This window comes from Sparus aurata, chromosome 13, assembly GCF_900880675.1.
Source record: "Sparus aurata chromosome 13, fSpaAur1.1, whole genome shotgun sequence".
In the NCBI taxonomy this organism is placed as follows: domain Eukaryota; kingdom Metazoa; phylum Chordata; class Actinopteri; order Spariformes; family Sparidae; genus Sparus; species Sparus aurata.
The window spans coordinates 25,884,163-25,911,188 of record NC_044199.1 but is presented as its reverse complement, the minus strand read 5'-3'; the positions used below and the strand labels follow the sequence as shown (position 1 = coordinate 25,911,188).

General features: G+C 39.1%; 1 protein-coding gene and 1 long non-coding RNA gene across 3 annotated transcripts; both read left to right on the top strand.

The window, feature by feature from the left end:
* The first annotated feature begins 322 nt into the window (after nt 1–322).
* Nucleotides 323–20,968, top strand: LOC115594264 (macrophage colony-stimulating factor 1 receptor 2-like). 2 transcript variants are annotated; one of them, XM_030438223.1, is made up of 21 exons: nt 323–436; nt 11,757–12,032; nt 12,128–12,433; nt 12,658–12,794; nt 12,878–13,040; nt 13,981–14,377; nt 14,664–14,779; nt 15,096–15,204; nt 15,539–15,705; nt 15,810–15,910; nt 16,596–16,722; nt 16,928–17,032; nt 17,127–17,237; nt 17,456–17,615; nt 17,884–17,957; nt 18,084–18,172; nt 18,929–19,051; nt 19,347–19,458; nt 19,767–19,866; nt 19,940–20,066; nt 20,155–20,968. In XM_030438223.1, exons 1-21 carry the CDS (start codon nt 379–381, stop codon nt 20,311–20,313), a joined length of 3,117 nt encoding a protein of 1,038 aa, XP_030294083.1. In that variant the 5' UTR covers nt 323–378; the 3' UTR covers nt 20,314–20,968. The 2 variants fall into 2 exon arrangements, with proteins under 2 accessions (XP_030294083.1, XP_030294084.1); XM_030438224.1 differs by lacking the exon at nt 323–436 and having other exon boundaries at nt 11,790–12,032; nt 12,128–12,206.
* Nucleotides 20,969–23,494: 2,526 nt separating this feature from the next.
* On the top strand, nt 23,495–24,406 carry LOC115594296 (uncharacterized). The gene is made up of 3 exons (XR_003986454.1): nt 23,495–23,793; nt 24,094–24,214; nt 24,294–24,406. It is a non-coding gene; the product is annotated as an uncharacterized LOC115594296 (long non-coding RNA).
* Nucleotides 24,407–27,026: the final 2,620 nt, after the last annotated feature.

The window sequence follows — 27,026 nt, the reverse complement described above, 5'->3', positions numbered from 1 at the left end:
AAACCACAGGAAGACTTCAGTTTTTGACCAGTTTCAATATAAGATATTATTTAAAATAATATTTTACACAGAATAATGTGTCAAGTTGGATCACGGTGAAAGAAAGAGCTGATGACATCAATAATGTCTGTTTTGCACTTTGCTACTATTTGATTTATTTGAAGTATTTCATGTTTTTTAGCAGGCGGTAAGAGTCTGAAAGCAGCACGGAGCCTTTTTTCACTTTCTTCTCTTGCTTCCCTCAGAACAGGGTGGTGTGGGTGGTGTCTTGTCAGGTGGAGGGTGGGTGGTGTGGGTGGAGTGTAGTTGCTGTTGACACAGAGGAAGTTTGGCTCCTTCAGTTTGACTTCAACAGTCACCAGAGACAGAAAGAGAAAGATGAAGATTTATTTTGTGGTGCTGTCGATCGCCCTCAGTGGCTGCTACTCTGCTAAAGGTCAGAAAAACAAACTTTATGTACACTTTAATGATTTTATTTATTAACCAAGTATCGATGTTTCCTTAAGAGTTTAGTATCTTTATTCATGTGTGACGGAAAACACGTAAAAAACTTAAAGCATGTAATAATATTTCATGATGAAATGATCCATGGACAATCAAGTTATCCTAATAAGTAATGATAGATGTTATTGAATATTAATCAACAGTTTGTAAGCATATGCAAAACTATTGTCAGATGTAAATTTCATATCTGTGTGTCAGATGTTCATAAATTACCATTAATGAACTGATGATAAGTTTTGAATAGTTATAGAAGCATTAATAATAATTATAAACGCTTAACTGTTTGTCAACAGTGACCATTTACTATCCATGAATTACTGCTCATTAACAGTTTTTAAATGGCTATTAACCAGGTATCAATGCTTCTTTAAGGGTTTAGTATCTTTTTATTAATTTTTGAAGGAAAACGTAAAAAATAAATGCTTGTCGTAACATTTCACAATAAAATGATTCATGAACGATAAGGTTAAGGTTGTAGCTATACTAATTAGTAGTGATAAATGTTATTGAATATTAAACAACAGTTTGTAAGCATATACATTACTGTTGTAAGATGTAAGGCTCAGATCTGTGTCAGATGTTCATAAGTACCATTATTAACCATCAATGAACTGCTAATAACACTGATAAACTATATCATATCCCCTTTAATCAGATGTTAATTGACTGTCAAAAGGATTGTTTATTATCTGTTTATTACTGCTGATTAATAGTAAATAACTGTTAATCAGGTAACACTTTATGATAATCATAATTAATAAATGGTAAGTGTATAGTTAATTAAATTTAAGTTAATAGTTATTGGACTGTTAACAATGAAACACTTTATAAACAATTGAATTAAGCAGTTGTTTATTGTAATGTTATGACTGATTTTTATAATACTGTTAATGGTTAATTAATGCACATAGTGCGATAAATATTTTTTGGATGGCCATTATGAAGTTAAAAGCTGAGGTTTACAAACCTTTTCAATTGTACAATAGATAGTTATAAAGCATTTCATTGTTTGTTAACAGTGAAATACCAATCAACTAAAGTTTTTAACCATTTAGAAATCATGGTTATTCCAAGGTGTAATCTAATTAAACTGTTGTAATAACTGCTAAAAACAGTTAATGAGCAATAGCTAATAGATAAAAAAAAAACTGTCACTGTTGAAAAACTTATTATCGTTGATTAATGGGTATAGGCCTTATCAGTTTATAAATGTTTTTGATAGTTTTATAAGTATAACAGTTTTCATTAGATGTTTATTAAAGGATGTATTGGTAAGAAAAATAAGTCTCCCAACTCGTCAAATGCTTTATGGTTTGCAGCCGATCCATCCTACAATCCCAAAGTGTCAGTTTTGGTGAGTTGGTAATGAGACTTAAAAATCAATGTTTCTTACAAATACCACCTTTAACGGTACGTTATTAACATCTGACACACAGTGTCAAATGAAGTAATTAAGTAATCCAGACTGAGCAGGGGAAATACAGAATATACAAAGTATTTATACAAATACATATTAATACACAAATATAGACAAATATATGTTACAAAACACAACAAACAGATGAATCAAGTTCCTCTCATGAAATAAAGAAGGAATATTTCTTCAACCCTTAACACATAAATATAAAATCCTGCTGCTTTATATAATCTTCTGCCGCATCCTCCTCATCTTCTTCTTCTTCTTCTTCCTCTTCTTCTTCTTCTTCTCCTTCTTCCTCTCCTTCTTCTCTATATTCTCCTTCTCCTCTGCGTTCTTGTTTGCCCTCTTCTTCATCTTCTTCCTCTTTTTCATCATCATCATGTTCCTCTTCACCTTATTCTCTGTTGTCTTCCACTTTTCCATGATCTTCACCTCCAGTTTCTTCTACTTCTTCTACTATGTCTTCTTCATCATCATCTCCTTCTTTTTCCTCCTCTTCTTCTTCTCCCAATACAAGACGGTTGTGGATGTAAACATGTTGCTGTGGTGACCAGTTCCTCACCACTCCCACAGAGTTCTAACAAAGAAGAAGTGAGACAAGGAAGTGAAGGGACCCCCCAACACACACATTATCCACGTGTGTTTGTGCGTGTGTGTGAGTGCGTGTGTGTGTGTGGTCTCTGGTAGAAAATGTGTTTCCTGACTTTCTGAGGTTTCAACACACCGACCCCCCCGACAGTGAAACCTCTTAACTGCAGGATTTTCTCCAAAACAGAACTCAGATCTGTTGATATAAAAACCTCTCGTCTCCATGTTTTTGGTCAATTACAGAATTACATTTACAACTCTGATCATCAGTTATCATTGAAGCTATTAATCAATCAAACTCTCAGATGGTTTGTTTTCTGTTTTGAATCGTTCTGTTGCACTCTGAGATGTTTTCACATGTTGTTTTATAAACCAAACAATGAATCGCTTCATGTTTGAACTCACCTGGACAAACACACTTCCTGCTCTGGTCTGACTGGGTTTATCAACAGAAACTAAAACAAACTTTTCTATTTTTAATCCTTAAATGAACTGTGAAGTCAGCCAAATGTATCTGTTCCTGAAAAGAGAAACAGTGGAGATACAATGTTTTAACACCCCAACATGAAATATTGAAACAGATTTTCTCATATGAAAATGAAAACATTCTTTATTGTGAAACAATTCTGTCCTCAATACAACTATAGCTTTAGTAATAATACTGTTAATAAATTGTTCACTTTCAGGGAACCAAAACAAGATTTGGGACTGACCAACAAAACCAACATACAACAATGAATGAATAAATAAGATAATGAAAATAAATACTATTGTTACAAAAGAGGCTGGCGGGTTATTCAGTGGATAAAAAACACAATAACATCACAACAATCATTTAATTTGGTCTTTGCGCATTTCTCTTTCTAATTACAGTTATTAACAACGTACAGTTGATTCTGTTGATGATCTCTGGTGAAAGTTTATTTCAGTAAAGTTGAGTTGTTCAGTTTAATCAATGAATATCAATATCCATCTTTCTCTATCAATAACCCCCACTTTTAAAATGTTTGACATTTTCTGGATTCTTTCTGTTGATTTGACAGGTCCCTAAAGCTACAAGTGAATTTACTCCAATGTCTAATTAGACATTAGAGTAAATTCTAATTATTTTTCTAATAATTTTACATGTCTAATGTAAAATAACATAACACATCTTTATCCCTGAATAACCATAAAATCAGCAATTTCTTTTTACAAAAAAAATTCAGTATTTTCTACATAAAATTATGTTTGCACAGTTCTTATGATTCTTATTCTAATGATAATAAGGGCTGGCATTTTTTATAGTATATATCGTAATCGTAATATGAGTCAATATATTGATTTAGATTTTGAATATCTTTAAATCATGAAATGACATAAATGTCGTTTTCTGAACTTACCAGACTGTTCTACTTGTTCTAATATTGGTCTTTACCCCCTCAGTCATTATATGCACATTACTGAGGATTACTGTTTAGAAATCTCATTGTCTTAATATTTTATCAATCTACCAACAGTCAGCCCTACCAAATTGTTGCAATATCGATATTACAGCTGTTTCAAATAAACATTAAAACGCCAAAAGACCTGATGAAAAAGACTGTGTTTTTCTGTTACTTTACAGTATTTGTTTGAAATAAATCTTGAATCAAATTAGTTCATGTGTTGTGTAGAGTCACAAAAATACAAATAATTTTCCCTCAAGTAGAAGTAAGGACACCTGTAAAAAACAAAACAAAAAAACAAAAACATAAAGTTCTGATTCAACTTCTTAAGTAAAGCACAGGCTCTAAAATGTATGTCAATGTAAGTATAAAAGTAAAAAGTATTCCTCTGAAGGATATGTCAAGTGTAGTACAGAATTGCAGTAACAAAGTATCTGTACTTCGTTACTTACCACCTCTAGTGTTGTGTACATTGACAGTGTGAAGGAAAATCTATTGCTAATGTAAGATAATTTTTTCCACTGGCGTTTTTTTGGTCTTGCTAATGTTCATGCTAATGCTAGCAGCAATTGTGCAATTGAGCCACAGTGAGCAGAGTTTTGCTAATAGTCGGGTTGAGGAGTCTTTCTATGACATTCCAGTTACAGAGGGGCCATAGAGCCCATCATATTTTATCCATTAATATCTGTTAATACTCATAAATTACTAAAAACAAGCATTAATAACCATAATCACATGAATGCTCCATTGTACTGATTTATAACGTGTAATAACCAATAAATCCATTAATAATCATGTTCACTGACCCTGAAGAGATGTAATAATGATGCTGCGGATTTGGATGTGAAATCTTGAGTCATGCGTCACTAATGCAGTCGAAAAGTCTTAAATTGCTCAATGTCTTCATCATGAATTGTTTTAAAGGCTCTGATGCTGCTCAGTGTGTCCCAGCATGCTTCAGGAGAGATTATTATAGTTGATACTAAAGAGAGAGTTTCATCCTACTTGGGTTTTTTACTTTCTAGTTTGAGGTTTACACACATTGAAGGTGAAAAATGTCTGCTGAAATAAGCATGCTAACCAGCTAGCCCCGCCCCATCCTCTTTCCTAATAACACAAGCGATGATCGTCTTAAAGCCCCCTAGTTTTATTTGGCAGATATATTTCATTTGTTCGAATAAGAAATGAACAACAAAAATCTCACAAAATGTAAATAAATGCAATACTCTTACTCCTATGGTCCTTAAAAAGCAGAAAAATACAACTGTACATCGTCTAAGACAAGCTCAGTTGACTTGTTAACCGAGTAGGAAGTCAAAAAGTTTCGAGTTCAAAGTTGGAAACTTTGAATGAGTCAAAATAAATTTTACAGTATCAGGCAAGTCTGCTGGACTTTCCTGAAAACATTCAGCTTCAGCCCCATACCTCTGCCCTGGCCAAAGCCTAACCAGAGGAAAACCAAGATGCAAATCAGATGCAAACATTAAGACATGTTGAGTTAAACATGTGGTGGATCATCCATTTCTCAATATAGACATGGACAAACACAACTTCATGTTACAGAAGAAACTCTTCAACTCTCTGAACTTTGTCTTTATTTCATCAAGCAGCAGGAGGATACTGCCAGACTGCTGACACACACACACACACACACACACACACACACACACACACAAACACACACTGCTGACTGTTTCACTTCTTGTTCTGATTGTGAAACCCAATGACACGAATCTTCAACTGTCACATGAAGCTTCACAACAAATCTGGCTGATTAAATCTGATTATTGATGAAATCAGTGATAGATCAGGAACACCTGATGAACACTGGTGATCTTTACTTATTTAAGGACAACTAACATGTTAACAGGTTGAACTGTGGATCTTTAGCTCAGAGGACAAGCTCATATCTTTTAAGTTAACATTTGTCTCTGAATCTTTAGAAAAGCATTTCAAATTAGCAGTCTGAGGTCTGAATCACAACTGAGATCAGGGCTGACAGAGCTACAGTACATGTTCATGGTGTAATAGATGGTGTATTTCCTGTGTAGACAAATCCCTTAACTGGGATTTGCGTGGTGTTTCGTATTTACAGTCAATTTGTCAAAAAACCTAAAAACGTTTCGTAAAAAGAACACAAACTCTTTCATCATTGGGCTAAACTCGATTGCTGGAGGCTCAGATTTTGCCCACAGGCTGCTGTTTGCTAACCACTGCTGAAAAGAATGATGATTAAATCCAAAGTGAAGCATGAGTGCCTCCATATGTTGACAGAAGAAGCCAGTCAGAGTTTTGGTGAATAAAAGCACTTGGTAGCTGAATTTAAAAGCAAAATAATTAAAGTTGTTTTCATTTTTCTTCACAGTGTCATCTGTAGTAGTTTAAATGCACCTTGGGAACTGTAGTTTACAGTTGCAGAATTTATATTTCTTCATCGATAGACAGTGTTTAATTTACTTGGACAAATCTTAATGCGCTACTTTACTCTGCTGTTTACTCTTTAACTTTTATAAGCGACCATTATGTTTAGTATGTTAGCAGCTGTTTGGAGGCCTACACCCGCAGTTGTAATGTTAGCCTTCGCAATGAGCAATGGTGTGTTGCGTTTATTGTTTCTGTGACTTGTTAATTAGTTATGTGGTGCTATATTGCTATATTGAGGTAAGATTTTTTTTCTAGGTATTTTTCTCCTGACTCAATCAGAGAGGAGGTGTAAAATGTATTTGTTATATTTTGGCTAATCAGTTGCTGTGTTGCAATCGTCACCCTAAAATAACATATTAAATGTGTCGCATCAGTTTGAGCCCGTGAGACATCTTTCTGGGCACCGCTACATAAAGAACATGCACAGATCTACAGCTATGTAACGTGGCTGTTGTAACTGTTGGCTGAGACACCTCAATAAAAACAAACATATCTCTAAACATCTTCATTAATTGAACAGGACCTATATCCTGAAAATCAGAGGAACGTGAGTGTAAAAACTGAAGTTTTGACTTCAGTCGTCTTCACTGCAGGTGATCACCATGACATCCAACCCGCTGCCATGACGATGGGCGCTGCCCAGTCAGATGCCCACTCTCAGCCAAGGCTGTTGGACCTGGTCCACAATCAGCAGCAGGAGCAGCCGTGGAAGAAGGAGGTCTTGGATCTCCTGAAAGAGCTGGTCCTAATCCAGAAGGAGATCGCAAAGAGCCAAGTCCAGGTGGTTGAACTGCTTGGCACGCTGGGAACTCAGGTGAGGCGAGTTAAGTTAAGTTAAGTTAAGTTAAGTTAAGTTAAGTTAAGTTAAGTTAAGTTTTATTTAGTTTAGTTAACCGTATTTCCTCAACTAAAAGCCAGATCTCAGATAATAGACAGGAGCATGATTGACAGAAATTATACAAGTTATAGATAAACACAATCTAATGTCGTTTCCATCTGTTTAATTTAAGAAACTCCACAATTTAATTGTGCTGGTTTCAATATTTTGTTATACTGATCGAAAGCATTATTGTCCTGTTTCAGACACTGCGGATATAATAATGTCTTAGCCAACTATAGTTTAAGTATAAAGTACCAATAGATGGCAGTAGCTGCACCTTAAGTATTGTAATGGAATAGTGCAAATCATTGGGTTTTCCACAACAATTTTCTCCAAATAAAAGCCTTGTTAAAAATGTAAGGGATTCTGCTCACTTGCAGACTTTTAATTTGAAAGGATACATATATGTTTTTATGTTTGTAACAAATAATGAACAGGGCTAAAGGGATTCCGATCAGAAAACAAGGAGGCTTTGTGCTAAAATCTGACCAAATAAATGTATCAACTGAGGGGATTAGAAATAAAGGCCTGTCTAAAATGTAAGCCTGCTTCATACAAGGGCTTTTATAGAAAGGCTTAAATGAGGTTTAGTTTATATCATATCTTAGGTTTGGTTTACTCTATCTCAGGTTGAGTTTAGTTAATCTTAGTTTAATTCAGTTTAGAGAATGTTAAGATAAGGTTCAGTTTAATTTATCTCAAGTTTATATGATTTAAATAAGAATTAGACAAGATTTAGTTAAGTTTATCTCAGGTTTATTTAGTTAGTTTGATTTTTTTCAGATTCAGTCTTACTTGAAGTCTGGATTCCTGGAGCAGATACACTATAACCAGTCCAGACTACACTAGTCTAAGCTGGTTTTAGATAAACTGTGCCATATGCTGACAAACAGTGTCACATTTGAATTATCTTGTACATTTGACATTTAATCTTACTGTAACTGAGCTAACCATTGTTCTGACGTTTTGTCCTCAGAGTTCCCAGCAGATCCAGGATCTGCAGAACGTAGCTCGTCATCAGAGTCTCCTGGTCGAAAACCACCAGGCTTTACTGTTGCAGACATCCCGCATCGCCACCCACCTGCAGGACATGAACAAGAAACCACCTGCCCTGGAAACCACTGGTCCGGGCCATTAGGATCCTCTGATTGTCCACAGGCAGCCAATGAGACCCGCCATTTGTAGTGACAGTGGGATATATTCTAAGCCAGCCAGTTAGGTTGATTTGTTCTGACTGAGCTGGCCAATGATTTAAATTTTCTATAAGCTAACCAATGAGATTGCCTGTTATTAATCAGTCAGTTTATCAATGATAATCAGTATTCTGACATTAATAATCAAAGCATTAATACTTGTTTTTATTGAAATAACATTTAGAAAATTGCTTCGACCAAATATATTATTTCATGATATCAAAAATAGAAGTAATGAAGCATCACTGGATTAGCTAACAAACAGTTTGTTGTAATGTCGGTGAGATATCCTTGTTTTTTCATCTGACAACTGTCGTACATCTTCTCTGTGTATCACCTCTTTTTTCTTATTTTGAATAAAAATATGTTATATCATCCATCCATTGTTGCACTCTGTTTTCTCCTGTCTATTGTTAGTGTGTCACAGTATTAATATTCAGTATTGTGTGCGATCAGGTAACACAGCCTTTTTGGCTGGAGCAAAAAAGTTGAACCAGTCTAACACATAAGTTGTCCCACTGAGTGATGAAGTTATACCATATATCGTTTGACTGCTGGAGATTTTCCACTGGTCGTTGCTCTTTCAAGATGAATAGATGTGAGCAGTCCTCAAATATGTCCCCAAGAGGCTTTTAGGCTTTTATTTTTTTACGCTGAAGCAAGACAGCATGGTGCGGTCCTCCAGAGACTACCATCACCACAGCATTTATTAGGGTCCGGGCAGCTAAGCTGCCAGGACACTATTGTATTCCTTTGTATTCCTTTATTTCTTTCTTTCTTTCTTTCTTCTTCTTTCTTCCGAGGAAGTCATACTTCTAAGGGCGGAAACTCATCAAACTTTACAGAAAAGTCCAGCCCCATGCCAGATTTACTTAATTCCAAGGACATGTCAATATTCCTCCTGGGGGGGGGGGCACAATAAGCGTTTAAATTTTAAAAACTTTAGAAATACCTACAAAATCAACAGTACATGCTACAGTTTTGAAACTTTCGCCAAACTGTAGCCCCAATACTGCTGAAACTTTATTCCACTTAAACTCATTACAAATTATGAAGTCAATCACTCAGTTTTTTTCAAAACCTGTAAAACTTATAAAACCTATCTCCTCCCACATTTTTGCTCAACTGTCACCAAACTTGCTAGAGAGCATCTTTTTTTTTTCAATCTTCCTGAAAAAAATTTAGAATATTTTGGAGTCATGGTTGATGAAGTTTGGCAAATATCAGAATTTTATCTCAAAAACTGAATTTTTGAGAACATTTTGAATTCTGCTCTCATTGGAACAACTGGAGTCAATGTAAGAGTGGCATTTCTAAACATCAGATTTTCTCTTATGAAGCAAAACACTTAAAAACAAATCACCAACATTTCCATGCTGTCAAGATACAATTTATGTATTATCAGATTTTTGTTCAGGTAACAGAATTTCTGACATTTTGACCATTTTTAAAATCTGCTTTGACAACTGCCCGGACAGTGACTCCCTGAGTTGACAAATAAAGCTACACAGCAGGTCTCGCTCCAGCCAATTAGCTCAGTGAGTTAGGAACTGGTGCTTGGTGTCAGGGGTTGTTGGTTCGAGACCCAGCAAGGATAATGATGATGACAGATCAAAATGTCAGTTGTCCTCAACATGAAACACAAGACAATTGTCCTGATAGTGGCACCACAGCAAGCCTCTAAATCAAATAAAAACAAATAGCTCGGACTGGACCATGGGTGAAAGCTAACCAAATTTTGCATAAAGGTCCATTCTCATGCCAGATTACTTCAGCTGTAAACCCAAGCCAAGTCCTGATGGTGGCGCTACAGCAAGCATCTAAAGTTCAAAACATTGAAAATTCATAACAAACCAACCCGCTAGAACTTCACACTTTCATCAAACTGTAGCCCCAATACTAAAGAAACTTTTGTACATTTTAAACCTATTAAAAATTATGAAGTCCATCACTCCATTTTTTTAAACTGTAAAACTTATCTCCTCCCACAATTTTTGCCTACAGTGCATGAAAATGTTTGACTGTGAACACTACTGTGAACATATACCTGCAAATTGATAAATAAATCTTCAATGTGAAAAAATTGAAACATTTTTAGAGTCACGGTAGATGATCTTTACAAATATCAGAATTTTACCTAAAAAACTGAATTTTTGAGAACATTTTGAATTCTGCTCTCATGTGAATAATTGCAGTCAATGCAAGTAGCATTTTTAAACATCGGTTATTCACTTATGGAGCAAATCAATCATTTTTAAAAACAAATTACCAACATCTCCATGCTGCAATATGTGTATTTTCCGATTTTTGTCTTGATAACTGAATTTTTTACAGTGGTTTCAAATCTACAAAACAGTGAATGGCTTACTCAATTTGTGAAGCCACTGTTGTATTGCCACTTGCCAATTAGCTCACAGCGATAGATGACAGACTTTGTTTCCAGAAGTTGAGAGTTCAAGCCTCAAGTGGTCCAAAATGAACATTGTTGTCAACTGTCTTGTCTTCCTATTCTCCTGTTTGTTGCTCAGAGTTGCCTAGGTTTTGCCAAAAAATAGCCCGGACCCGACCCATTGCTGTGCAGCAGCTATAGTATTAAATTTGCTAACCCTATGCAATATTCTCTGAAGCATTATTTGAAGGGGGCATATAGACAAAATAACAATTTAATAAACAATGTTAATTTAATTAATATCAATTACTAAGTTTCTTTAGGATTCAATGCAAAGAAAAAGTCCAGGATTCACAACACAAAAGATATCATAAGGGAACAAAGGTAGACATTTCTCTCAAAACTATTTTCTTTTGTTGAAAAAATATAATTTACATCATTTACCTTTCCCCCAAATGATGAATAGTAATGACATTGGTGATCAATTTATCCTTATCATGTGAAATGATAAGGAGAAATAAATATGTGTAGGACAGACCATAGAATTTGGTTCAGAAATTCATTGTTGCCAAACCTCCCGTGGGAAATATCTGTCTCTTTAGTTGATAAATGTTAGTTGATAAACTGTGCCTGTCTGCTGTTTCTTGCTAATCAGGAGTGTTGTGTAGGTTCAACTATATGCAGAATTCCTCTAACATGGGGGAGCGACAACCTGGAGATAACTGATTACTAGTTTTGTTACCTGGTGATAAAATAGTATATAGATATTATCTCAGTTTGGTAGCAGCATATTTCATTAATAAAATATCTATGCTTCACTATATTGTTTTTGTTTGGATAGAGGTGTATACTCATTACCACAGGTGTGGTCAGGTGTGGTCAGGTGTTGTTTTTCAGAATTATTAAACTAATTTACTGTTGATTGTTTCAGAGCCTCCCGGTCCTCCATTGATCCATCTGAACTCTGACTTCCTGCCAAACCAAACTGAGGTGGTGCTGACAGCCAGTACCCCCTTCACCCTCAGTTGTCATGGTAACGGCTCGGTCCGATGGTCCTCTACTGCATTCAATCTGATGTATGAGGAGAATCTGCAGGATCTGGTGCAAGTACCGAGGTCGAACCCCAAGCACACTGGGACATACCGCTGTGGGTACAGCAACCAGAGCCTGGAACACCTGTACACATGGATCCACCTGTATGTCAAAGGTAAGATAAGCTGAAGCCACGCCCCCTGCCGGAGTCAGACAGATGAATTCAGTTTTCTTAAAATGACTTTAATTTCCCATTTCCCCTTCGCTCAGATCCTGCTCGCCCCAACAGCGTTTTCGTCACATCTCGTAGACCCCCTCATGTCAAGGAAGACCAGGACTTCCTATTCAGGTGTCTGCTTACCGACCCGTCAGTCACTTACCTCACCCTCCAATCAGAGGGCAGCAATGGGGGAAGGGGGCGGGGCCTACCCCGGGGCATGAATGTGACTTTTGACCCCAAAAGAGGGGCCTTGATCCGAGACCTGCAGAGGTCATTCAACGGACGCTACTTTTGTTCAGGCTGGAAGGATGGACAGCAGTTCAAATCCGAAGCTGTCGACCTGCGTGTGGTCCCCAGTAAGACCTGTCTAACTACTTGTCTCTGTCTGTTTACCTGTCTGTCTGTACACCAGTCTATTCACCTGCGGACCTGCCGCTAGTTCCCTAAAAAGTTCTGACTGTGACTTCCTGTAAACTTGCTGGTTGGTACACAGTGATACCCATCTCTCTGTTGGTCTGTCTTGGGTAATGTCCAATTCTTGTCTCTCCACTGACCTGTCTGTCTACCTGTCTGTCTGCAGGGTTGCGTCATCCTCCCTCTGTGTCTGTCAGTCAGGCTGTATTGGTTTGTTTGGAAGGAGAGAAGTTTGAGGTCACCTGTCGGAGCAGTAACCCCAACCATTTCCACAACCTCACCTGGACAGACCCGAGCAAAAAGGTCAGAGATCGGAGGTCAGATGTGTGTCTTAACATCCAACAAACTGTCTGTTTTGACTTTCATTGGTTGTTTGTTTGTTCCAGACGCTAAAACTTCCTGTTCACCGTAAACCGTTTGATGGCCGCCATTACATGGAAAGCACTCTGAAGATCTCTGCTGTCAGTCAGATACACAGTGGAACCTACACCTGCACAGCTATCAATGATGCTGGAGTCGCCACAGCAACCACACAGCTCAGAGTTCTAGGTATAAACATTTGGGATAATGTATAGAATGGCGGTCAGTATCGGGAAAATAAGTCCCGACAGGATGCACTGGATTTGATAATGACCGCCGTTCTATACATTATCCCACTTATTACACGGTTACTTGCCAATGCGAAAAAAAAAACTTGACACAGTGTGTCTTTTTACAATTTATTTGTTACCGTTCATAGTGTTTTTCAGCAGAGAAATATAGTTCGCCAAACCGACGCCATTTCGCTTCTCCCTCTTCGCTGCTTTCCTCTCTTTTTCTTTTCTTGACCGGTGACGACAACTCAGCCTTTTGCCAAGAGTTGAAATCACCGTATTTTCTAAAAATATTAAAGTTAATGTTAAACTCATCCATACTAGTGGCCTAGGAGTATGTTTTTTCCGATATGAAGTAGATTACAGATCAGCTGATGTCGCTTAGCGACTGAAGACGCTGGGGTGATAAGTGACCTGGCTACTTGCGGAGCAAAGATTTTAGAGTGCGGAGTGCTACGAAATACGTGAATCAGAGGCAAAAAGGCCACTTTCCTTGACGACGGCTAAATATGCTTAGTAGCGGTCAATTATACGAAAATAATTGACCGCTAAACGTTGGGGAGGCCCATTCAAGTGAATGGAGCATTCTACAGCATCAAGAAGAGCCATGTAATAATACAAGATAATAAACCTGTGGGATTAATATTTTATTTATCTGGAATTAGATCAACTCTACAGAGTTCAGGAATAAAAGGGAATTACATAAAAACTTGTTAGAGCAACACAAAAATTCAAGTAACAAGATAACTTGATCAAGTGATAGCGTGATCAAGAATAACCTTGGGAGAACAAGATAATAATTTTGTACTGGTTTTCATCGCCAAGTGACCCTCTGCATGAACATGTACAGACTGACCTTAGCTTGATATTTACTGTCACTTCCCTTTTCCTACCAGATGGCCCCTACCTGTGGATCTACCTGCAGCCGATGCAGCATGCTAACACTAACAACAAGACCACAGAAGTCAACGAGGACCTGGTTGCTAACATTAGCAGCATGCCAATGAAGGTGCAAGGACAGCTTGAAGCTAAAATTAGCAGTGGTTCACTTGAAGTGAACAAGGAACTAATCGCCAATGTTAGCACCCATAAAATTGATGCAAATGGGGATAGCAGAGTTAATATCAGCGGCAGCGGCATGGTGGAGGTCTATGAAGGTCAAGATGTGATGCTGACCTTTGTGATAGAGTCATATCCTCCAATCATGAACCAGAGCTGGACAACACCAACAAAGGTCAAGGACAACTACAACAACATTGTGTACCAGGAGACCTACACTGCTAATGGCTACAGGTTAGCATGCTAAGAGATGCAGGCTAGTATTATGAGTATTATAGTATTATCTACCATAGATCAGGCAAAGACCTGCTACACCAGTAATACCACTTTTATATTTGTTTATTGTTGATGTTGTGGTGGTATTGTTTGTCAAGCTACATCAGCCATATTTGTTTAAGGTTGCATTGTTGGTGATGTTATCAGGCCAAGCAGCTATACGCATATTCATGCCATTGATGCCATTAATGTTGTTTATTAAGGTGGTATTGTTGGTATTAAGGTGGTGTTTGTCATGGTTAAGGTCGGAAGCGAGTTTGCTGTTGCGGCGAGTTCGTCAAGAGGATCGAGGTCAATACTCATTCCACTTCTCCAACTCATTCTTTAGCGGCTCATATAACATCGACCTCCAAATTTACCGTGAGAAACTTTGAATTGTATATTCTTCCCACCTGCTTTTTCTTCTAATCTTCTTCATCATCTTCTTCTTTTTCTTTTTCTTCCTCTTCCTCGATACCACAATTTTTCATTTTCATTTTCGGATGATCACACAATCTATTTATCCTAGCAACCTGTAAATATTTAGTCTGTCACCATAATGGTCAGGAGAAATCATTTATTACCAGACAAAAAACAAAGTAAAGTTTTACTTTCTTACATTTTTTTTCTGCCACTCTTTTATCTTCTGAGTTAAAGATACATAAAAAGAAAAAACTTTATCATCATTATCTTCCAGGTTCTCCGAGTACTGTAGTCAGTGTGGAGAATGACACTCTGACCTGCAGAAGCTCTGGATATCCACTACCCATAATCCTCTGGTACGCCTGTCCAGGGTTCCAGGACACGTATGTACCAACCAGATTTACAGTGATAACTTCTACCAGCACCCCCTACAGGCTGCAAAGTTCAACAACATCCTGATGATTTATCTGTTTATCTGGAGCAAAAATTAATATAATTTTAACCTTATTCATAATTTTCAAAACAGAGTTGCAAAGTGCTTTATGTGGAAAAATTAAGATAAAACATTTCTACACAGTAAATTAAGATAAATCACCATAGAAATGAGAAAGAATAAAATAGAATAAAATACCCGATAAAATAAGATGGAATTAATAAACAACAAAAAGACCACACAAAGCACCAAGACCCTGATCTTCACCTTCTCTTCCTCTGCAGGTGTGGAGATGTCTCTGCCTACCAGGTTTCCCCAGCAGATGTGACTTCACAGGAGGGTGAGGAGGAAGTCAGAATACACCTGACCCTTCCTCTGTCAGCTGGTGATGTCACTGTGGAGTGTGTCGCTTACAATGACGTGGGAGAGTCTCGTGAAATCTTTAATCCTCGTAAGTGTCAGAGTATGTTGCTTTATTAGAAAAACCTCAGATATGACTCAGATTTGTGGTCTGGTTTTTGTTGATAAATGTGGTGATGTTTTTTGGTTCTGCAGGACAACCTAAAATATTCTTCACGCAGCCTCTGATTGGAGCTTTGAGTGCTGCTGCTGTACTTCTCTTGCTTTTATTGGTCGTGTTTTACAAGTGGAGACAGGTACGTTTGTTTATTATTAGAGGGATAGTATAGAGGTTTACCTGCTTAATTGACCAATGCTGAATACCATATCCTAAGCTGTTTTGTCATGCCCATCACTAGTGAACAATTATACAAATACCCAAAACCCAACAACAAAATAGCCCAAAACGCAAATAAATACATGATAAAATGGCCATAAATATCAATGACAGCTGTTGAGAAGAAGATTATTTAGTGAAAGGGACCAAGTTACCCTTGGAAACAAGATAATAACTTATGTTAAGGAATGAAATAGATAAGAACACAGTGGAATAAAAACCACTATTGATAACTACTAGCATGTTTCTCAAATTATAGATCTGAATTCAAACCCTGATGGAAAAGCTGAGTGACACAGCTTTCGTAATGTCCATTGTTAAACATGAGTTTTCAAATCTTGCTGTTAGAGATTGTAGATCCTGTGATAACTGGGTGAAACTTGAGGAAATAGATCTGATAGAAAAGTATATCACAGTATCATCTGCATCAATGTTTAACCTGCTCCGTTATTTGATACTGGCATGTTATTAATATATAAACTTCAGAAAATGGAATCATGTGGAATTACCTCTTGAAATGTTCATCACATAAACACTGACAGATGCGTTTCTTAACATGGACTCATTCATTATCACTGCTGCCATGTTTTTACTTCTTCTTTTAGAAACCGAAATATGAGATTCGTTGGAAGATCATCGAGAGCACAGATGGAAACAACTACACCTTTGTTGACCCAACCCAGCTGCCATACAACTACAAGTGGGAGTTTCCCAGGGACAAACTCCGCCTTGGTACAAGACAGTGTTTAATTATACATTAGATAATACAATAGTAATGTCAGTTCAACTCTAAACACATTCATGCTTCAGTCAGGATTTTACTGAGGTTAATAGTCGTGATGTAGGACATGATCATAGTGTTTAACTTTACCTTCTCTCAGTAAAGTTTATTTAGTTTTCATTCTGCAGTGTAGTTTGACTCTGCTCTCTCTGTCAGGTGCTGTTTTGGGTTCAGGGGCCTTTGGAAAAGTCGTGGAAGCAACAGCATACGGTCTGGGAAAGGAGAACGACATCACACGGGTCGCCGTCAAGATGCTCAAACGTCCGTTAATAAATCTTCATCATTATCATCATTGCATGTACCAAACATTATCATTGTGATGATACAGACTTATTTTTCATGTATTAATGAACAGCGAGCGCTCTCTCTGTGGAACGTGAAGCTCTGATGTCGGAGCTGAAGATCCTCAGCCATCTTGGTTACCATGACAACATTGTAAACCTATTGGGCGCCTGCACTCAAGGAGGTGATGACAGTTTTAATTGTTAACCGCAAATATATAACACTCAGTGTCAAACTGCAATCATGTCACAAAGGTAGGGATGTGACAATCAAACATATAAATGTGCCTTCTATTTACTGCCAGAAATACAAATGTGGATGTGTGCTTAAAATAGTCCCAATATATACAACAACTACAGTGAGCATCATCTTTCTAACTTTTTACCTTTGATCTCCCATCAGGCCCCATGTTGATGATCACAGAGTACTGTAGCCATGGCGACTTACTCAACTTCCTACGGGGTCATGCTCAGGACTTCATGGAGTCCTTTTTGAGTGTTGATGAAGTGGAGGGGGAGGCTTTCTATAAGAACATAGCCATCCAGCAGGCACGGCTTAGGAGGTCTGAAGCTTTTTCTTTTTACATTAACTGAATACAATGTTACAGCTGCAATGAAAAAACACACATTTATTCTCTAAAAGGTCATATTTTCAGTTTATGTTAGCCTGGTTGAACAGAGAACTGTGTAATGTTTAGCCTCAGTTCACAATGATCTGTATATTTATAAGTAATCAATAATGAAAATGACTTGCAGCTTACCCTCTGTAATGATGTAACTATAATCTCACTGTGTGTGGGTGTTTGTGTGTGTGTGTGTTCTGTGTTGCAGTGATAGTGGTATCTCCTGCTCCTCAGACTATCAGGAGATGCAGCCAGTTCTGAGTCCAGGACAAACAAACCTGGGTAAATGCCAGACATTGAACAGATATTGAAACTCACCTTAACTCCCCAGAACTTACCTGAACACATCTAATTTGTTTTCGTCTCTGAGGTCAAACCTGTATAACTTTCTGTCTGATTCTCTCTCAGGTGTTCAGACAGGCAGTCTGTCTGTTGGTGACCTCATGAGGTTTTCCCACCAGGTGGCTCAGGGTCTGGACTTTTTGTCCACCAGGAATGTAAGAGCACATACATTTGTTTTTTTCATTCTATATTTGCAAGGTCCTTAACTGTCAGAGATGTATTCCCTTAGTCTAACCTTAACCTAAACCTACTATTTAAACCAAGTAAGTTGAAGTTGTGAGTGGAGAAAAGTCCTAATAATGCAGAAATGGCATGACGATGCAAAAATGTTCTTGCAGTGCAGGGTTATGTTATCAGTTGATCCAGGGATAACCCTTTTCACAAACAGATTGTTAACCCAGGTTTACCCCAAAGCCAGGGGCTATACCATTCACACCACACTTGTACTAGACCTGGTTATAGGGTTATCGTACATTCTAGAAAGTTGTGTTACTACTCAGTTCACTTTAGCCCTGTTTCACACTGGCACCTAAAGGCCGGTTTAAGTAGATTTTCTGGGGATAACCCCACAAAGCCGGGGCTAACCTGCTCTGGAGAAGAGTTTGCAAGCCCTTGGCTAAAGTTGGGGTTTGCCCTCTTTGGAATGCGGCATAATTTTGCCAGTGTGAAAGTTTCTTAGCCAGGGGCCATTAGCTCCCTCAGTGTGATGTGAATAGCACTAAAGATGGGCAAAAATAGAAATTTGCCTTCACAAATAGCAATATAGACAATGATTGATGTTGTCATTGCAACAAGTAATAAAGACTTAGTTCTAACGGCCACTCTTTTTGCACCTGTCTGTCCTTCTCCGTCCACCTATCTGCCTCTACGTCACCTGTCTCTCTCTGTCTTTCCACCTTTCTGTCTGTCAGTGTATCCACAGAGATGTAGCAGCGAGGAACGTCCTGTTGACTGATCATTGTGTTGCAAAGATCTGTGACTTCGGTTTGGCCCGAGACATCCGCAACGACGACAGCTACATTGTACAGGGAAATGTCAGTGTTAAACCCTTACATACAACTCATATACTATACTTTTATAGTACGTCGGTGTTTAACGTCAACAGTCAACCAGCCAAACTTTATATTATCTAAACACAAATGTAGATGCTCAGCAGTTTACTAAAATAAATGTTAATAAACAGAATACGCAACAGTATTTCATACTCTCAAACTCTATTAATCTAAAAAAAATCTTGTTTGTTAACCCATTCATGTACCTGTAACATCTACTATCACCACTGCTTTCTGTCTGTTTTATTTTGACATTTTCTATGTTTTATTTTGAAAGGCTCGTCTACCTGTGAAGTGGATGGCTCCAGAGAGCATCTTTCAGTGTGTTTACACCGTCCAGAGTGATGTCTGGTCCTACGGAGTCTTACTGTGGGAGATCTTCTCTCTGGGTAACCATGGCAACACGTGACATCCTGACTGTGATTATGACCAATATTGATTATTGATTGTGACTGAATTTTTGAGTGGAGTTTTTGTCCTTGTCGTCAGGTGTAAATGTTGTATGGTCTCTCCAGACTACAGTGTTCATGAGTTTTAGCGCCAGTTGCGACATCAGAATTGGCAGAACAACCTCTGAATTCACAAATGATCTGCCCAGCAACAGAGCCTGAAGCTTGATTGGATGCTTCTGACAGCAATGCACTCTAGGACTTGTCATTGATGTCTTTTACCTTTGTGTGTGTGTCTGCCCATACAGGTAAGAGCCCCTACCCAAACGTTGTTGTGGATACCCACTTTTACAAGATGATCAAAGATGGCGGCCACATGAATCAGCCAGACTTCGCTCCAGCAGAGATGTGAGAACACAGACAGACATTTTTTAAATGGTAATAAAGTTCTTATGAATCTAATAGACACCTTTCCTCTCAGGTATCAGCTGATGACGCACTGCTGGAGGTTGGAGCCCACAGACAGACCAACATTTAAAGTGATTGCTCAGCTCATTAACAGGCTCCTCCCCTCCACCGGTGACACGTCACCATATCATGGCGACCAGGTGAGGATGAATCAAACACCCGTTGTGTGAGTTGGGCCCTCAGCTCCGTCTGACAGGCTGATCACTTAATTTCTCTTCCTCTCATCAGATGTACAGGAACATCGATGAGTGCAGAGAAGAAGAAGAAGAAGAAGAGGAGATCACAGGCAGAAACACACTGAAGAGAGGAGAAGAAGAAGAGCGCCGTGACGACAGTGATGATAAGGAGGAGGAGTCAGTGATGAAGAACATCTACCAGCTGTCCTGATCCTCCCTTCGAGTCAAATTGCGTTTCCGTTTCTCATGTTTGTTTCCACTGTCCGTTCAAAATGAAACCTTTATTCAAACATTCAGAGTGAACAACATGAAAACACCTCAACTGTCAACAACAATGTTGATGAAGGTTCTCAGCCACCCAGGTCATAATAATTCTAAGTGCTAATACATCGGCAAGTGGACTTGTTTCAATTTCTTGAAGACAAAGATACAACTGTGTCAACACAGATGAGTTTTCCTGGACCACAAACCAAACTTTGTGTTATTTTCATGGAGGTGCTATGCCAAAGTATTGTTTTTTATTTACATATTCTCAGATTTTGTTTATTCATGCAGACTTTTTCTCTGTACATTAATCCTTTGTAAGATGTCATTCTTATTCTATATGTAGTGTTTATTAGGTGTATTGTAAAAATAGATCTGAATCAGCTTCGTAAAACCAGAGCTATGCAAATGTAGCACAATATGACCTCTTGTCGATGTCACTAAAGGTTATAAAATCTACAGAGCAAATGATCTTAAAGGTCAGATATCAATTCAAAGGAGCAACACAGCAGAGACACTGACTGGATCTGTCTGATCAGGTCTCAACTTTGATTTCAGCGACTTAAAGAGTGTTTGATTTTGTATTTTTTAACTTTAAATTTCGGTGTTTAATCTTTTTTAATCCACAATTTCTCCTCTGTGACTGATCTGAAGTGTGATTCTTATTATTTTTTTTTTTTGTATTGTGGTTCTGTCACTTTTGTAAAAACGTTTCTAAAAAAATAAAAAAAATAAATACAAACTAACAAGAGTGAGATAGTTTTCACATTCACCTGCTGAAAGAGACTCATCACAAGACATAGAGACATATATACACATAGATTCTGTTTATTTAATGAGAGGAGAAGAGCACATATGTTTATCCTTTATAATAAGCTTATTATGTATGACATACGCTATAATGAAGTTGTTGGCAGATTTAAGTGTTTAATATTTTTGTTATTATATAAATGAATTTCAATAAATGTTGGATGATAGACTGCATGTCAGCTGTCACGTGAGCGCAGAAGGGGTGGAGCCACATTCATCAGTCCAGCACCTGGCAGATTTATTGTTGCTGGACTTTGGAGTGTAATGAACAAGAAATGACTGATGTAGTTGCACCTGTTTATATAGCAACATAAATGTATATGAGCTGATGACGCAGGTAACATTTGATCCACACAGCTCTTCTCAGGTCTCAGGTTGTGTCTCAGCTCTTTACACTGAGGAATAAGCAAATCTTTTTCAGTAGCGTACGCAACAGTATTTTACACTCTCTAACTCTATTAAACTAAATAAAAATGGTGTTTGTTAACCCATTCATGTACCTGTAACAGCAGTTTCTGTCTATAATTTCTGCTTTCTGTCTGTTTTATTTTGACATTTCTATGTTTTATTTTGAAAGTGTCAGGTCAGGGTTTAAAGGGAAAGACTATGGAAAGGGGAGGTGGACCCAAACGCAGTTACTCAAAGGAGGCAAGGATATGGGGAAAAACAAAAGCGAGCTTTATTTAAAAGCTGAATACGAAAACCCGGGAGTCAGGTACAAAAAACAGTCAAAGGGGACAAAAGGCAAAGTAGCAAAAAAAAACAGCAAGGCAAAGTAGCAACAAAAAAAACAGCAGGACAAAGTACAAAGAAAAAGGCAAAGTTCAGAGCAAACATGGAAAACTCAAAACTAAAACATAACATAAAGGGACTTGAAACAGGCAGGACCATGCGCAGGGGCAGACACAAACAGAGGCAATGACCAGATAAGGAGTGCATCGGAAGACACAGACTAAATACACAGACACTAATGACAAGACAAGGAACAGGTGAGGTGGACCAACCGGTGAGATAATGAGGGGAAGGCATGAATGAGAACACCGACAGACAGAGGGAGACAGAGGGAAGAACATAGGAGACACTTAAAGGACACATGAGGGCATGGAAATCAAAACATAAGACACAACAAGACATGATACAAAGACATGGAAATCGAAGAACATGAATCCAGAGTCATGACAGAAAGGCTATGTGGCTATGCATCTACCTGTGAAGAGGATGGCTCCAGAGAGCATCTTTCAGTGTGTTTACACCATCCAGAGTGACGTCTGGCCCACGGAGGCAGAAACACACTGAAGAGAGGAGAAGAAGAAGAGCCCCGTGACGACAGTAATGATAAGGAGGAAGAGTCAGTGATAAAGAACATCTACCAGCTGTCCTGATCCTCCCTTCGAGTCAAATTGCATTTCCGATGTTGTTTCCACTGTCCATTCAAAATTAGACCTTTATTCAAACATTCAGAGTGAAACAAATGAAAACACCTCAACTGTAAACAACAATGTTGATGAAGGTTCTCGGTCATCCAGTTCATAATAATTCAAAGTGCTAATACATCGGCAAGTGGACTTGTTTCAATTTCTTGAAGACGAAGATACAACTGTGTCAACACAAACAAGTTTTCCTGGACCACAAACCAAACTTTGTGTTATTTTCATTTCAACTCGTGGGAGTGCTATGCCAGAGTTTCGTTTTTTATTTACGTATTCTCAGATTTTGTTTATTCATGCAACACTTTGTCTCTGTACATTATCCTTAGTAAGATGTCATTCTTATTCTAAATGTACTATGCAAATGCAGCACAATATGACCTCTTATCGATGTTGCTAAAGGTCATAAAATCTACAGAACAAATGATCTTAAAGGTCAGATATCAATTCAAATTCAGGCACAACACAGCAGAGACACTGACTGGATCCACCTGATCAGGTCTCAACTTTGACTTCAGTGAGTTTGATTTTGTATTTTTTAAACTTTAAAAAAAAACATACAGAGGCTGCTGTGTTAACAGATAATGAGTGGTTATGTATTAAGACATTATCATATATTTTCTTCCCCTGTTAACCATCTAAACATTGCACAAAATATGAATTTCAATAAATATTGGAGGATAGACTGCATGTCAGTTGCAGAAGTGGTGGAGTCACATTCATCAGTCCAGCACCTGGCAGGTTTATTGTTGCTGGACTTTGGAGTGTAATGAACAAGAAATGATTCATGAAGTTGAGCCTGTTTATGAAGCAACATAAAGGTTTACTGATGGCGGGTAACATTTGATCTACACATCTCTTCTCAGGTCTCAGGTCGTGTCTCAGCTCTTCACACTGAGGAATAATCTAATCTTTTTCAGTTTGTGTGTATATTATAATATGAATCGTGTGTCAGCAGTTTATCTCGCCCGACTTGTTGCTCCATCGGCAGAAAAAATGAGTGATTATCAGAAAATGTATTGATCAGCATCTGTAATGATGAGTCATTAGTCATTTTCCACTCGTTAAAATGCGATTGTGAGCAGATTAAGAGTCCAAGAGGACAAACAGTCAGTTTGTGAAGTAAACAGGTGAGGCAGAAAAGAGACAGAGTAGCTGCTCTGAAGTCTGCAGCGGGTAAACTCAAACAGGTGAGTCAGTTTCTGACACGAAGTAGAAGCTGAAGTTACCTTTCACAATTTAAGAGAGGTAACACTCAACATTCATGAAGGTCAGATTATGTTTGTTTGTGAAAGTGATGTGTACAATTATAATTCTAGCTCAGGGTGAACATTTAGAGTATTTTATATACAGTCAGCTGCTCGTACTAAAAGTGAGGCAGATTTTTATGATTGTTCTCGTTCTGCTCACACCTAAATAAATTATCTTTAAAGGTTTATGGATCATGGGCTGATTTATCGATTGGCATATTGATTGATTCTGTGTTGCAGCTTGTCAGTATGATTCGAAAACTGTCATCTCTGGAGTTACTCCTCACCATCGTGACGGCTCTTCTTCTGATCTTGTGTGTCTCACTGAGTGTAGTGTCATGGCTCAGCATTCAGCCTAAAGGTAACACACAGTTCTAATAAACTGATCAGGTGTCAGCAGATGTGATTGATCCATATGTTTTTATTGTTGGTGTGCCTAGATCCTGTCGAGCCCACAGTGCTGAGTGGTCAGATGGAGATCGTAGCTCCTTTCTCTCAAGAGCTGAAAAACTCCACCAGTCTGCAGTTTAAATCTTTAGCCTTCGACATTGAAAACCGGGTGAGATCACAGGCTTTTATTTCAAAATAACAGGTAGTTGTAACCTTAAGCAACTGGTTACAGCCTTCATTATGAAAAACAGCAGAGAAAAGGGCTCAGAGGTATTGATAATTGTATCAGTGTGTTGTTTCATTTTACAGAAATATATTCATTGATGTACACACTGTTCAGATATTTATAGTCTGTTGTGTTTATTAAAAGTCTTCAAAATACGGAAGCTGTAAAGTACACCAAGTTTAGACAATAGAGAGCTGAAGTCATGTCTCTCTGGTTTGCCCCATGGGACCTTATTTCATAAAAAAAAAACTTTGTATGGCAGTGAATGAAGAGAGACAAATGATTGTTTGATCCCAGTTGAGTTGTGCCATGAATTGAAGCTTAATTGGCGAAGTTTCAGGAGCAGGACCACACCTCAACAGCGCCAACTTCCGCATTTCTATAAATAACCACCTGACCCTCTCATCTTCTTCGCTCTCGTATTCTGCGCTCTCGCACCCAGAAACGAGATCACGCGACATCGCCTCGCCCGAGCACATCCAAACTTTTGTACGAGCAACATCAGGCTCTACTCACCTCATCATGGACTTCGTATCACTATTCCCGTCGGACAATCTTTCAGACGAGATGAGGATCACCATTCATCTGAAGCCGACTACTCTCCCGTCACCTCCGTACCCGAGGACCCGATTCCAGTGGCCCAACAGCCGGCTAGGACGCGAGCGGGTCCGAAGAGCACCAACTTCGTCTCATCCATGGTTCGTCTCCCGCCTGGTTCATCTCTCCTCAACATCCAAGATTATCATAGTTCGCCCGACGACTCTCCCGTGTCTCCCAGTCCACCTCCTTCCGCAGCAAAGAGAGGACGAGGGAATTTCCGGAACAGAAAGTCACCGTCGCTGCAGTTCGCCACAGTTCGCCGACTCCTTCACCTCCAAGAAGCGAAGCCTCCCGCCATCGTTCCGCCAACACTGGCCCGAACAACTCGCCGGTCACAACGTCTCCACGCTCGGTGAGTTCCCCCGACCGGCTTTCATCTTCTACAGTCACCGATTGGACAGTAAGCCGCTCCCCAGAAAACTTTAAACGACAAATGAATTCTGTTTTAACCGAATGGACTATAAAGCCAAACTTTCTCCACACGCATGTGTGCTTCTTCCGTCAACACCAGCTCTCTTCCGTGGTGACGTCATCACGCGCACGCAACACACCGCGACGTCGACGCTCCTGGTTAAAAGGGACAGTACCAATTAAATTACTACAGCCCAAAGACAGCAGAAAGCTCATAGACAACAGAAAGTGCAGCAGCAAAAGTGGAGACAGAGATCCTCAGCCAGATCAAATGACTCTAGAGTTTCTGCTACCACCTCTCGTCATCACTCCACTCCAAAGGGAGTGCCCAGATGGATTTCAGGACCCTCCAATCCCCATCAGGATTTTCATCATCGACATAGCAACCTACAACATCTAGGGCAACGTCATGGTGCCCACTGCCATCAGTTCTAGCCACCACAACAGCCCAATCTTCGAAAAATAAATAAATAAACTGATGGCTGTTCGTTCCGTTAACACCAGATCGCTTCCAGGTGACGTCATCACACACAGCCCTACAGGCAGAGTGACGTCTACGCTCTTGTTAAAGGGACAGTATAATCAAATGACAAAGCCCAAAGAAAACAAAGAGCAGCAGCAAAAGCAGAGACAGAGATCCTCTGCCAGATCAAACAACTCCAGAGTTTCCGCCACCACTTCTCGCATCACTACACTCCAGAGGGAGCGCGCCCAGATAGATTCCAGGACCCTCCAACTTCTATCAGGATTATCATCATCAGCTACAGCAACCTACAACCTCAAGGGCAAACGCCACAGTGCCCACCGCCATCCAGTTCCGGCCATCACTGCAGCTAAACTTTGCGGAGGCTCCTGGCACAGGGATGCCAGTGCCCCCCTACAGCCCACTGCTAACAACCACAGCAGCCTGTTTCAGCGGAGGCTCTTGGCACCGGGGATGCCAGCGCCCTCTGCTTCCTGTGTCCTAGCAACCACAGCAGCTCGCTTCAACCGGGGCTCCTGGCACCGAGATGCCAGCGCCCCCTGCTTCCTGTTTCCAGCAACCACAGCAGCTCGCTTCAACTGGGGCCCCTGGCACTGAGACGCCAGTGCCCTCTGCTTCCTGCTTTCCAGCAACCACAGCAGCTCGCTTCAACCGGGGCTCCGGGTCTGTATATAAAAATTACTGTCAATTCTGTGCACTACATCATGTAAATATGTACTCGATGCCTATTTTCTCCCCCTTTTTAATTATAGTTGTCTATTCTATTGTCTATTTTGCTATTGCGCTGTTCTCGTAATATTCTGCCGACGACAACAAATTTCCCCGTCTGCGGACATTAAAGGATTCTGATTCAGATTTGACCCTGGCACCGAGATGCCAGCGCCCTCTGCTCCTGTTTCGAGCAACCACAGCAGCTCGCTTCAAACCGGGGCTCCTGGCACCGAGATGCCAGCGCCGTCTGCTTCCTGTTTCCAGCAACCACAGCAGCTCGCTTCAACCGCTCCGGTCTGTATATTAAAAAATTACTGTCCATTCTTGCACTACATCATGTAAATATGTATA